Genomic DNA, 13,909 nt, shown 5'->3' with positions numbered 1-13,909 from the left:
TAGCATCCCTGTGGCTTCATCTGTAGGTTGTCCTGTGGGAAAGTAGGCATGGGGATATGTCCAGAAGTTTTTTGAACTTGGGCTTCACCCAGAAGATCTGTAAAAGACAGTCACCAGCAACAGCACTTATTACCCAAAAGCTAGACTTAGTTGACTGTCAGATTCAGCCATTTTCAACCCTATAATTATTTAAAAGATGAGATCCTTGACTGACTTTTAGAAGCAAATAGGAAACAAGAACGTGATTAACCATCCTTCAGCCTAAATCTGTTCCACCCAAGAATGCTGCCATGAAATCAATGGCTGTCCCCGTTGATCTCCAGTGTTGGACTTGGTTCTGGTGTGGAGTGTGTCCTGGTGATAAAGCAGAATGTTTGACTTCCTGATTTTGTAATATGGAAAGTTACAAAAAGGTGCTCTGGCTCTTCAAGGTACATAGACTGTCTGTTGTCCTTTTCATTTGGATCTGTTGTTCATATGTTCTGCCCTTTAAAATTATTTCTTCATTTCTCACTCACTGTTTCCAAAGAAAACTGATGGTGTTCTGCACCTCATGGCACTGGGAATGCATTGTTTTAATTGAAGCTCCTGTTATAAAAGCTTTTCAATAAATTAGCAAAATGTTGAAAATGATGCAGTGAACAGATAGAATAACTGGTAGTACATTCCCTGTAAAACCAAAGTTTCTGAAAGACAGTTAGAATGTCTTCAGTGTCATAAACAAGGCTGATGGGGGGGATGATATATTTTGTTAAATGAATTGATGTGGATGGGAAAATCCACAAGCTATTGGTTGCAAAGCTTGTTCTTTGGATCTGAGGGCTTCGGATTAAATTTCAAGCACTTTCTAGTCCATTAAAGTAATATTCTGTGGGGAAAAAATTAATTCCAATTAATTTGAATTTCTACTTAAAGATGAGAGAAATAATTGTAATTCTTCTACTGATTAATTACTTTGTAATCAATGAGTCCCTTTTAGGTATTTATTGAGACTGTTTCATCTTCAGGCAGAAACACAGAAAACAAAGCACAAATTCTGCAAATCCTACAGGCCCATATTCTATGCAGCTTTGAGCTAGGAATATTCAGGAATGCTGGGTCTGTCAGAAATAGAGCTGGCCAGAAGCCAAACATGTAGATCTTGATATTTTTCAGTGTAATAGAAGCAAGACCTTCAGAAAATGTGCATTGAAGGAACAGAGATAGCAGTGGCTGTCCCCTTGCCCACTTCCAACACAAATCTGGACAGCAATAAGGATGTCCTGGGCTGGATTTAACTTCATCTGTTAACTGCAATTAAAGTCTAGCCCTTCCAACTTTCAGCTATTTGAAATCCTGACATGTATGTCCCAGAGTGAACAGAATGAAAAGAAAATCTATTGCTGTATTAATTAATTTATTTAGTTTTAATGTAGGCCTTTATAATTCTTTCTTTATTTAATCTTTTTACAGCATGGCTTTTCCTGGTGTGGGGGCTCTGGGCTGTAAACCTTTGTTTCATCTCTCACGCATCCACTAAGCAGCTCAGTGACCCTGGGCAACTGATATGACCTCTCTGTGCCCTATTTTTGACATCTGGCCAAAGACGCAGCATCACGAATCCAGCCTTCTCCCATATGGGGAAAGAAGAGTGGCAGATTAGTACTGCATATTATTATTGATGATTGATTTTCTGTTCCAAGCTAAATCAGACTGAAGAGCAGCTTGAAAAGTGTTTGGCACTTTGCCCCATCCCAAAGAGCAGCGTTTCTGCAGTCTGCCCCAAGCTCAAACCACCCTGCTGTCATATGGAGAATTTGCACTGTCTCTCCCTGTTTATTCGCAGAAGCATATCACTCTTAGGAGACACTGCACTGGACAGAATGAAGGCTGCTTTCCTTGAGGAGTTTCTTCTTTAATCATCAGTACTAAACATCTCATCCAGAGCACAGCAAAACCCTAATCAATTGGCAGTGCTGCATGCTGACATTTCATTAGGCCAGTGCCAGTAGCAGGTATTGATCCAGTGGCCACTGTAAGCTTGTGAGGACCAGTCCTGCCTGCCTGAGTTGAAGCTGTCCTGTTGAACAGGCACTGCCTTCCAGTGAGCTCATTGCCATGCAACCAGGCTAGGAGGCAATGGGAAACTCCCTTCAGCTCCTAGACCCCTGAGGTTCCTACTGCTGATGTAGTGGCAATATGGTTGCAGGGCTCCACTTGTCGATATGTGTCACCAGCTATCTACATCAATGTGGAGTTCAAAAATCTCAGGGATGGTTTTGGTGTAGTGGGTGGAAGTGGTTTTTGCTGTGGTTCTCTTTCAGATCCAGTGAGAGAGCCTGAGTCCACCAAGCCTGAGCTTTTAGCCTTCTGTAGGGTTGCTCTTCCACAGGGTCTGGAAATCCTGAGGAATTCTGTGGTTCCTCTAAGCAGCTCAGCTTCCCTTCTTGCCAAAGCTGTGTACTGTACGAGTGAGAAACATTTGTAAGTCCAGAGAGCAGGTTCCCTACAATAGGTTGCACAGCTAGGCATCCAGATGGGTCTTGAGTATCTCCATAGAAGAAATTAATAAAATAACTATGTGTATGTGGAATGTGAAATTTGCAGTATTTGGAGAAATAGATCAGACTCAGTGCTCTGCAGCGTAGCATCTGCTGTTTGGTTACAGCAATGAAATCAGAAAATAGTGAGGGCAAATCTGGGGAAAAAAAAAAGATTAGTTTCAATTCTAAAGCCTGGTTTATAACCTGTGGCAAAGCTGCTCATATCCAAAGGTGCACGGTGCCCTTGTTGAGCATCATTTTCCTGGCAGGAACACAGAGCCCAAGAGGTATCTGATGTAGCTGCTATGCCTGCTACAGCCAAAAATCCATGCATTGTTTTCCTTTGGCATGCAGAGAAAAAGGAGGCTAAATACATGGACAGAAGGTGCTTGGGTTCAGGGCGGCTTGACCAGGAGGGGCTTACCTGTTCTCAAAAAAAGTTCTTGTGGATCATGTATATGTAAGTGATAGTGTAAATAGGAGTAAAGGCTTTGGCATATCTTGGAAATCTGACTCCATATCCTCAAAGCACAGTATACACTTAGTTGAATGTGTTATCATGTCATTTGGTGAAATTGATACCCATCACTCAATATGTGGAACTGGACTGGTCTTTCCTTGCTAGGAAGGTGTCAGTGCTACTCTGAGTCTGAAAGGCGTATCAAGGCATCAGGAAGGGCCTTCCTGTAGTGCTGTATATCCCTCGTGCTCTGCCCTAGATGTCTCAGCACAGCAGAGACTTAAGCTTTTTATCCTGAGTTGAAATTCTAAGAACATCAGTGCATGTTTTTTATGGCTTCTTTTCTTAATGAACTGTCTCTGTTTTGGCAATAAGACAAAACACTGACCTCTTTCTGCTATCAGCCTGTGAATCCTAGTCTCTTGGTTGTATATAGTTAGCCACAATATAGAGATTTCCAATTAACTGCAGAAATTATGGCAATATTATTATCTTCTCATGCACCACATGGGATGGAGATGCACAGAAGCAGTGTGATTTGCACAGTTCCTTCCACTTGGCCATTATCTGGATCAGCAAAATCATCCATTCTCCCAAATTCCAAACCTGAGCAATTCTATGATTCTGTGTCAGATCATGATGTCCTTGGGATGTGACAAATGTGACTTGGATCTCATTCTGCTTCTCTTTCTTCTTCAATCCAGACTTGTTTTTAAGTTAAAGCAGGATGACTTCAGATCCATACCAAGTATGAAATAGTTGAGGCAAACTCTCAACCACTCTCTTTTTAAATATGCATGCTTGTTCACAGATACAGATCAGCCTGACTGACTGTCAGCATGCTGGGTGTCTTGCAGATGTCTCTCTGCAAGAGTTGTTGGGTGTTGTACAAATTGATTGTGAACACAAAATGGAACCGAATTAAAGTTTGACCTACCATGTCCAATTTCTAGAACACAGAGCAACCAGCAACAAGGTCATCCAAGTTTTGGGCTCTGGGAGTTCAGCCATTGCTGGGTTCTTCTGAAGAGACTCTTCTTTACGTGCCTTTTTTAGAAGAGCAATTTGGGGAACACATGTCTATATGAAGGAAAGCTGAAAGGATCGACCTCTTTCTTGCCTATAAAATGTGATTAAATTTCCATTGAAAGGGCTTTTTCCACCTCACAGAAATAACTTTTCTTGCCCTGAAAAGGCATCACTTTGTTATTTGTATTGGAAATCTTCACCTCTGTCAATTCTGTAATCACTTAGGAGGAAACTACATAATTACAGTTTCTCCATGGCAAATTAAAATGTGCTTTGTAGCAAGGTTTTACTTTTGCATGCAACCATTTCTGTGAAGTCAGGATCACTTGAAATTAGCAGAAGGGTTCTTATTTACCATTTCTTTCAAGCAGCCAGCAGAGTAACCCACAGAAATTTTCTTCTCATCCAAAATCCAGCATGAAAGACTGTTCAGTGAAACGTTCCTATCGCAGAGATTAACTAATTGCTCAGCAGTCGGTCATTTTCACTGCTTAGCCAAAGACAGTGATTCCTTTCCCACATGCAGATGGAGTAGTGGTTTAACAAAAAACAGTTCCCGGTACAGGAGGATTAAGGAGAATTTACTGGAGAGCAATTAAAACTGTTGTTAGAGCAATTTGGTTTTGAGGCAGAATTTCACATCAAAGTAAAGCTATCTATCTGAGGAGTGTACAGAGCAGAACAATAAAGCCATCATTTCAGGCCATCTATCGTGCTTCCTTGGAGTGCGGATTAATAAAGTGAGCTAAGAGGGCAGGGAGATTTACAGGAGTAAATTAGGTGAAGCAGCCTAAATGCAGTTTGCATTTGGAAGGAGGTGCTCTGACTTTGATCTCTGCTCTCACTTCTTGTGGCTTCTGCTGCCCTCTATTCCTGCCAGCTTTCTTACCACTGTCATTCTCAGCAGAGAGTTTCTGACCATGCTGCTTGGTTGCAGAAATTCCTGCCAGCAGAGCACCATGCAGGCAGAGTAGGCTGCTCTCATACCTTAGCAGTACCAAAATGTTGTTACTGGAAGATGAGTTGAAGCTAGTGCTCCTTGCTGGCTTTAGTGGGTGTTGCTGGCTTGGTATTCCCATCCTGACTGTCTGCTCCAAACTCCTTGCCTTGTAGGAGTGAGTAGGATAGGTGAAACAGTGGAACAGGTTGCCCAGAAAGATGGAGGATGCCCTGTCCTTGGGGCCACTCATGGTTGGGCTGGACAGGGCTGTGAGCACCTGATGGAGCTGTAGGTTTTCCTGTTCATTGCAGGGAGTTGGACTAGATGGCCTTTAAAGGTCCCTTCCAACTAAAAACAATTCTATGATTTCCATTTCTTTGGCTCAAAACTGAAGCTCACAGGCTGCACAGTTTCACTTGAAAAACAAATACAGAAGGCCTGTGCATTTCACTAGCCCATGCTCCAGAGGTCCAGTTTCTATTTAACTAAAAATAAAAAGACTCATTTTAAGTTATTTCCTATGTATTCATTTATGTACATTGTTTCAACAGATGAACTTTTTAAATCTACTTAAATTAATATAAATTAAAAGGGAAAAAAACATCTAAAATTAACATAAAAAATATTTAATATCTGAAAGAAATTACATTGATAAACGTTACCCTGTATGTCTTGTCAGTGTATCATGTTCTCTTTGACCTGCCTAGGTTTAAAAAACACTTTGCTTTTGGAGCAAGCCTTTACCAAAGGTTGCATGTGAAAAATTGGGATAGCTTTAAGAATACCAAAAAAGAGGGTCTCCAGATATGCCCTTTGTTGGCACGGCTCCTAGAGAGAGCTAGTCCTCAAGGGCTGAGGCATGAAGCCACCTAAGCTCATCTGGGCACATCAGAGCAGTCACTAGAAGGGATTTATTGGTGGTTATCTTCCTCTGCTGTGGGAGAGATTTGAACAGGATCTATCCTCCTGATACATTTGCGATTGGGATGAGATTTGCAATGCAAGGCGGTTGATGTTCAGGGGCAACATTTGGCATATGGGACACAGCCATCAGTTGTCTTATGCTGTTACCCGTACCTTGTTCCCTGGTGGTTTGTCTGAGCCCTCTGTGCAGATAAAACATCTGTTTTTCTTAAGAACTCACTTGGATCCACCAGCCTGGCGTGGTGCAGTCATCTCTCATCCTCCCTCTGCAGCTTTTGAAATAGTACAGCTTATCTGGAAAGGCTGGCTGGTCTCTGGGGGTGGGCAGTGCATCCTACTGGCAACTGGCCATAACCCCAGCATGCTGGAGAGAGTAAAAATAGGATCAGATGAAGGTTATAATACACACACAAAAGCTTTAAAGGAGGGCTTTTTTCAAAGCCTGCTCCTAACCCTGACATCTGCACTGCTAGAGGCAGGGTTTGGATACTTCTTACCTACTGTCACACAGGGGATGTCTGCATCCGAGCAACTTGCACAAAGCTCAGTTTTTAGGCACAGGAGACAAACAGACGTTTCAGGGTGCAGACCGTCTGACCTGCTTTAACATCTAGCTGCAGGTGAGATGACTCAGACCCTGAGCTGTCTGTGGCTCCTGGAGGAGGATGAGTTCAGTTGAAGACATTGGCTTTGTAGGTGGACCCTGCTCCGAGGGCCTGGAAATCGGGTGCAGTTTGTAGTTTGTTCATAGGAAGGAAAATGGCACAGTTATCTGAGCACAGTGTGTACTGGGTTATCCAGTGTTCACGTTGTAGGTTTCACACAAATTCATCTCTCCCATTAGCATGAGAAATACAGTAATTTCTGTTCTATGATCCACTTGAAGATGTGAAAATTAACCAAGTTTTTTTTCAAACATCTTCATGAAAGTTTGTTTTATCATTCAGCCTAGACACGAATTAAGCATTCCTTATTAACATTTTCAGTTGTATTTGGGTTTTGTTTATTATATTATTATGTATTTGTTTATTATATTGGGTTTTGTTTAGCATTTTTATCAGAGAAAATGAGGGAATTGAGTGTATGTGATTGTGGTATTTGTCTGTTATTGGTCATGTAGCCAAGAACTCTCAAATCCATTTGCCCAGCTTCAGCTAAACCTTGTGAGTGGAGGAAATCTCAAGGGTAATTAAATTCCTAAAAAAAAAAAAAATCAGTTGCTGGTTATAGAAGAAAAGATCTAAGTTACTGCTGCCTTTAGGAAAAATCAAGCACTTCCCAGTTGTTCTGCAGTCCATTTGGTAGCGGATGGTCCATCACCTGTCTGTATTCACATTCCTGGATAGTCCCAGCATGTAACTCCTACAAAGCATGTTCGCCTTATGGCAGAGTACAGGGCTTGTTAATAAATAGAGAAGAGGCAATGGAAGGTAATTCTTCTATTATTAAGCAGTTGTGTAGGATGTGGACTGGATCAAATCTCTCCAGTGGGATCTGAACATTAGCAAAGGGTCTCAGACAGCTGCAAGTGAGCCTTGAGTCCTTCAGTGTGGCCGAAAGATTGGTGTATTTCAATAAAAATGTAATTATTTCCACTGTCCTCTTTACTGAAACTATCTGGGAAAGTTCCCACTCATATATTCTGTGTTTGACCTCTACTTCATTTTCCAGCACAACTCTGGGCCTGTGCTCTCAGATAGATCACTGGTATGGTCCACAGTTTTATTTCTTCCAATTCCTTAGCCTCAGTCATTTCACTGATCTGACTTACAGTGCTTCAGGGGAGTGGAGCAGCAAGTAGTTGCCTTCAAGGCCACGTTATTGAATGAAGGGGTCTCCCATGGTGTTCTTTTATTAAATAGATGTGAAAACACAGTGTTTTAAATATATACACCACCTTGTGCATGACCAGATGAGAGGACATCTGCAAGATGTTAAATACAGACAGAACAGTTACCTCTGGAGCAAAGATTTCAGAAGTGAGCAACACCCTCCTCATCCTATCCATGAAGTACCCTATCAGTTGGTAGCCAACTGCAGCCCCATGGCAGCCAAATGGCAGGGCTCCCTGTTCTGCTTTGTGTGGCCCTGTAAAGCTGTGGGACACTGAAATGCCATGTCAGCATGGCAGCTCTCCTCAGACAGAGGACTTCAGCTTTCCTTTTAAACTGGGCACAGTTGTAGGACATCTCAGTCTGGGTACCCAGACTTTATTAATCACTGGGAAAATCTTTGCATCGACGGCCTCGTGTGGCTTCCCCTCTGCCTCCTTCAGTGCATCCCCGCTGTATTTGTCACCATGACAACTGCTTGCCCTTTTGTTATAGGTTTCCGTGAAATGTCATGTATTGTGCACCACTGACAACAGCTGTTAGACATTCTGGGAACAGGACACAATGATCTGTGGTCCAGTATTTGCCACTTTCATGAACTTACTGCAATTCTTTAAGATTAATTAATTTGGAAGCTTTAATTCATTCATGCCCTTGGAGTCACTTACTGAGAGGTCTTTGGAAATCAAATAAGGTTGTGGAGAGATAATTTTCACATTATGGTACCTAAAAAAAAAAAAAAAAGACAGGAGAAAAAGGGTGTGTTTCAAAACATCTGAGAAGATCATAGATTTACTGACTAATTCCACTAATTTAAAGAACAAGAGGACTTGTAAAGGTTGCTTTGGAAGTGACAGTGGGCTGGGGTCACCACTGTGGTGTGTTACCTCTCAGTGCAGTGTGCAGGGAAGGGAGATGGGGGTTAAGAACAAATGGAGCTCCCAAGTCACTGTTGTCTGCCCTGTGCCTGCCTCGTAGATAACCCAAGTGCCTCAGTTCTCAGGGCTGACCATAAGTTCACTTTTATTTAACCTTTGACAGCTTGATAACTAAGATAATCCCTATTCCTCTCCTTCCTAAAAAAAAGTTAAAGAAAGAAAAATGGGAGCTCGGTCTCATGAAACAGGGTTTGTGTTGCATGGGGTGGTCTTTCACAGTCCTATCCACAAAGGAAATGAAGTCTTACACTGAATCCCTGTCACTTCTAATGAATTTAGCACTTGCCAGGAGACCCGAGTATGGCACTTGACTCCTTGAGATGTGCTCTTCTCACAGTTAATTCAGTTTCTTCTGATTAATTCCTTTGGGTTTTGTGCCTGTTCCTAGGATATATGTTTCGACAGGCCTAAGCGTAACCTTTCTGAAAAGGGTCAGGGACAACTAAAATAGCTCATGCAATTTAAGGTTTGAAAACAAGCCTCACACAAATCAGAGGCATGTCAGCAGGAGGTGTTTTTCTGTGCTTATTTACAGATAAAAAGAGCTAGCAGTAGTTATTAGACTTTAATAGAATTAAGTCTCTGTAAACACATTTAATCTGGATGTGACTTCAGATAAACCGCTGTGGAAGTAAATCCAACCGCATGAAACCATTCCTAATATGGTTAACTGTTACTGCAAAATAACTATTACATCTAGAATTTTCATCCTACCTTTTTTCTTTTTCTTTTTTCTTTCTTTTTCTCCAGTTCTTTGCTTGTATATTTTTCCTTATTTTACTTGTACATGTTATGACAATATCAAGTAGTCCCAACTAAGACTGAATCGCTGCTGTGCTAGTGTTAGTACTCCCATGGTTAAGGGTGGATGTCCTGAAATGGAGACAGTGTCCATTGTGCAAAAAAGGGTTGAAATGTTTTCCTCCTTGTGAGAGAGTAGTTCAGTGGGTGGAGAGCCAAGACTCCAGCCACCAAGGTACTATAATCTCATGGAGTCTACTGGGACCATAGAATCGTAGAATGGCAATGAATGACTTGGAGGGGTCCCGTAAAGATCACCCAGGCCCCAACCATGGCAGGGACATCTTTCCCTAGATCTAGTTGTTCAAAGCCCCGTCCAGGTCAACTCTGACATAGAAAAAGACAGACTGTGTCAGGTTAGCAAAGTTTTGGCTTTTCTTCTGCAGAAGACAGCAGCAGCAGTCATGGGTAATTATATTCTACACAAGGAGATAACCTCTGGCTAGAGAAATTTTCAACAGAGAAAAGCAAGAAATTAAAAAAAAAAAAAAAGAGAGAAAAAGGTTGCAGGGGAAGAAGTTTTCAGTGAACTACAAGTGCTTGGAGAGGAAATTAAAAAAAAATGATGTTGTTTCTGCTGTTCTGTTGTTGGCTCTGGTCTTTGTAAACAAGAGGCAGGGTGGAAGTTATTGATGTTATCTCCATGCCTTCCTAGCCCCCTATTAACTGGTGCATGGGGCGTGGGAGCACTGCCAGCCCTGCAGGATCCCCAACCACCTGCAGGCACCTCGTGCTGTGGCCAATGAGCAGGGAGTAGAGGATATTTCCCCTCTTCAGATGTTTCCAAAGACTGAGGCATGTGGCCTGGCACAGCATGGTGCAGAGCACTGGTTGGAAAATGTGGCTTCAATTAAATGTGGTTTACTTTGCTGAGTCAAGGGCAACTTCTTTTGCATTTCCTTGCTGTGGCTCAGAGAGTGGCTCCATGAGGGTGGGCACCAGGGAAAGGGAGCATCAAAATGCATGTATGTTTAGGAGCATATGTGTCACTGCATCTAGGTGTGAGGGGTTTTGTTTGCGTATTGCTGGGGCTTTCTTTTGCTTTTGTTACCAACGCTGTCCCAACGCAGTCCGTATTTGGATCTTGCTCTTTTCTCCTTAGTTCCAAAGAAACAGATTTCCCTATCCTATTGAAGTTGTACATTCAAGAAAACTGAACCAAGGCAAAAAAGATCATTATGATTAGAGGTGGTGATTTGTTGGGCCCTTTCACATGCTCACATTCCTCTTGCTACAGAGTGATGCTGCAGGGTGAAACAAGTGCAGCACTAAATGCCTTTCTCCTTTGAGTGACACAGCATCAAGGAACAGTGGATATTACTTGGTTCAGGAATCACACAGCCCCATTACAGTGCTCCCAGGGCACCCACGTGTATTTGACACATTAACTGCTGTGCTGCTGTGTGAAACCATGCAACATGGTACATGGGGAACCTAAATACACCCTCTGGCCACTGCCACAACAGTAGCAAGAAGGAGAGCTAAGAAGTAGTGCATACATTTGGATGTTCCAGTCTCTGGAAGGGTGTGCTCATTGAGTTAGGCTTATGGCTTTGTAGTCTCTGCTGACTTACCATTTCCTTTTGATCTGCACTAAAGAGAGCAACGGAACAGGGAAAAGTGTGAGTGTAATGGATAGGTGCAGAACTTGTATTCAGGTTCATGTTTGCTTTCTTTCTTCCCTTTGTTTAGTTTCTTTCCTTCTGATGTTGTCAGGATATTTTTAGTTCTTCAGGGCTATGTCCTCTACATCAAAAATACAGGTGAAACTCGCTTTTAATCTATACCTTTAAGATAGAATGTGCATATGTGTATGTCTATGTGGAAGCATATATCCGAGGTTACTATGTTTTGATCAGCACCATTTAAATTCACTGTAAGAAACTGAGATAGAAAGGAAGGAGAAATATCTTTCCCCCATTGAGGTCCTGTCTTCCACTTAACTCTTGCTGTACTGTTGTGTTTGGTGTCCTGTGGGTACTGACTGTTTTGGGCTTGTCCTCTCTAGATCATCTTCAGGAAAATCAGCGACGTCAAGAAGGAGGAAGAGGAGCGCATGCGCCAGAAGAACGAGGTGACGCTGAGCATTCCTGTGGACCACCCCGTGCGGAAACTCTTTCAGAAGTTCAAACAGCAAAAGGAGATGAGGAATCAAGGTTCAACCCACATCGACCCAGAAAGGAACCAGCTTCAGGTGGAAAGTCGGAGCGTGCAGAATGGGGCCTCCATCACAGGCACCAGTGTGGTCACCGTGTCTCAGATCACCCCCATCCAGACATCCCTGGCTTATGTGAAAACCAGTGAGGCGGTGAAGCAGAACAACAGGGATGCAATGGAGCTCAAGCCCAACGGGAATGGAGATCAAAAGTGTCTCAAAGTGAACAGTCCCATGCGGATGAAAAATGGAAATGGAAAAGGGTGGCTTCGACTGAAAAACACGATGGGGACACATGAGGAGAAGAAGGAAGACTGGAACAACGTCACGAAGGCTGAGTCGATGGGGTTGCTCTCTGAGGACCCCAAGTGCAACGACTCAGAGAACGGTGTAAATAAAAACCCACTGAGGAAAACAGACTCTTGTGACAGTGGAATAACAAAAAGTGACCTTCGCTTGGATAAAGCCGGTGAGACTCGCAGCCCCCTGGAGCACAGCCCCATTCAGGCTGATGCTAGGCATCCTTTCTACCCTATTCCTGAGCAGGCCTTACAAACCACGCTGCAGGAAGTCAAGCACGAACTCAAAGAAGATATCCAGCTGCTAAGCAGCAGGATGGCTGCCCTTGAGAAGCAGGTGGCAGAAATTTTAAAGATATTGTCTGAAAAGAACGTACCCCAGGTCTCTTCCCCCACATCCCATTTATCACCTCAGCGGCCCCCCCAGATACCTTGCCAGGATATTTTTAGTGTTTCAAGGCCTGCATCACCTGAATCAGAAAAAGATGAAATCCACTTTTAGCATATACCTATGTGTATATATGTATACAGTATATATGCAGAGGTGTGTATATACCTTTATACATATATAGGTGTGTGTATAAGGTAAATATATATACATATATATTTTCACTTGCATCCAATATGACTTGAACACAACAAGGATTTTGATATGTAAATATTGCATGTCCAGCTGGATTCTGGCCTGCCAAAGAAAACAATTATTAACATAGATATTGCTTGTATAATATGCAGTTGACTGCATGCACACTTTACATTTATTTATAATCTCTATTATGTAATAAAAGAATGACTTTTGTTTAACAAAGGCAATGTACTATTTAAAGAATCAGGGTCTAACCTGCCAATATTGCCATGACAGTTTTGATCTCAGGCTGGGTGAATTGAGCTTTTACCTCCTCATTGTCTTTTCTGCCAAGTTAGGCAGTAGGTTACTATGAAGTGGAGGACATGTTCAGACTTCAAGTAGTACCATTTCCTGGTATCATTCCATTACAATATACTGTATATTTGGTAATAAGTCCCCTTACTCCTCCTAAAGGGAGAGCTCAGCTCAGTTGCCAGGGAAGGGCACCATGTTGGGTGCTAAGTAGATCACTGGAATTTATTCGTGTGGGTGTTGTGCATGCACAGCCTTTTCTTTCAAGTATCCTCCTGCTATCCTCCTGCTCTTTAAACATCGTAGATAGGACATAGTAATGGTGATATATGTAATGAAATGCAACAAACAGAAGCTCTCTCAGCTGCACACACTGTCTACTTAGGGGTAATATCTTTCTGAAAAGCCTCCTTTTACTGATGCCATTTTTACTGAGCCGTTAGTGACATTATGTAGATTCTCTTCGCAGCACTTAGCAATGGTGTCCGCTTCTGTCAGTATCTTCATTAGGATGTCCCTTTTTTCTGAGCTCGCTCTCCCCCTGTCCCCTTCATTGCCTTTGGCAAAATGACTTTGAATGAGGTCTGTGCAAAGGGAGAAAGCAGTCATGCTTCAGCTGCTCAGGAGCCTCAGGAGCAGATGTGGGAGACAGAGGTTAAAAGGCTGCGGCGAATCCCCCTACACACCCTTTTCTGTGGGTGTTTATCCATCTGAAGCTCTCTTTGAGAAAGAGAAAATGAGCAGTCAGGATGGGAAGTTGGTGATGACGAAATTCCCTTTAGCCTGAGGCACTCAGGTGATGTTGAGGTAGAAGAGTGGTGCGTGCGATGTGGGGATGAAGTCCTCCTTGCCTTGGACTTGATGAAGGTTTTGGCAAATGGGATATTAAGATTCAAGCTTGGGCTCTCTATGCCCACACCACCAGTTGTTAGGCATATTAATGCTAGTATGTGTGTCTCAGGTGTTCTTACCTTCCTCTTGGCTGGCTCCCATCAGCATCTCCCATTCTTGATCCATGCTCAGCCTCCATCTCCGCCCCCTAGGCTGATGCATTGCCCTTTGTGATGGCTTTGCAGGGCTGCAGCAGGACATGCTTTTCCAGTTGACCCTGTTTCTTCTGCTATTGGAA

General features: G+C 42.7%; 1 protein-coding gene across 2 annotated transcripts in view; it reads left to right on the top strand.

Annotated features, from left to right (window-relative positions):
- KCNH5 (potassium voltage-gated channel subfamily H member 5) overlaps nucleotides 1–12,510 on the top strand; it is a 140,211-nt gene extending 127,701 nt beyond the window's left edge. Inside the window, exons 11-12 of one of the 2 annotated variants that reach the window (XM_065755665.1) lie at nucleotides 11,455–11,736; nucleotides 11,791–12,510. In XM_065755665.1, coding sequence (XP_065611737.1) covers nucleotides 11,455–11,736; nucleotides 11,791–12,402 — 894 coding nt within the window. In that variant the 3' untranslated portion in view covers nucleotides 12,403–12,510. Of the gene's footprint in view, nucleotides 1–11,454 lie in introns of both variants that reach the window. The other variant, XM_065755664.1, reaches the window with a different exon arrangement.
- The last annotated feature ends 1,399 nt before the right edge of the window (nucleotides 12,511–13,909 follow it).

The sequence above is a fragment of the Cyrtonyx montezumae genome, unplaced genomic scaffold, assembly GCF_038088225.1.
Source record: "Cyrtonyx montezumae isolate F1298 unplaced genomic scaffold, pur_monq_1.0 scaffold_10, whole genome shotgun sequence".
Taxonomy (NCBI): domain Eukaryota; kingdom Metazoa; phylum Chordata; class Aves; order Galliformes; family Odontophoridae; genus Cyrtonyx; species Cyrtonyx montezumae.
This window is presented reverse-complemented; position numbering and strand designations above follow the sequence as displayed.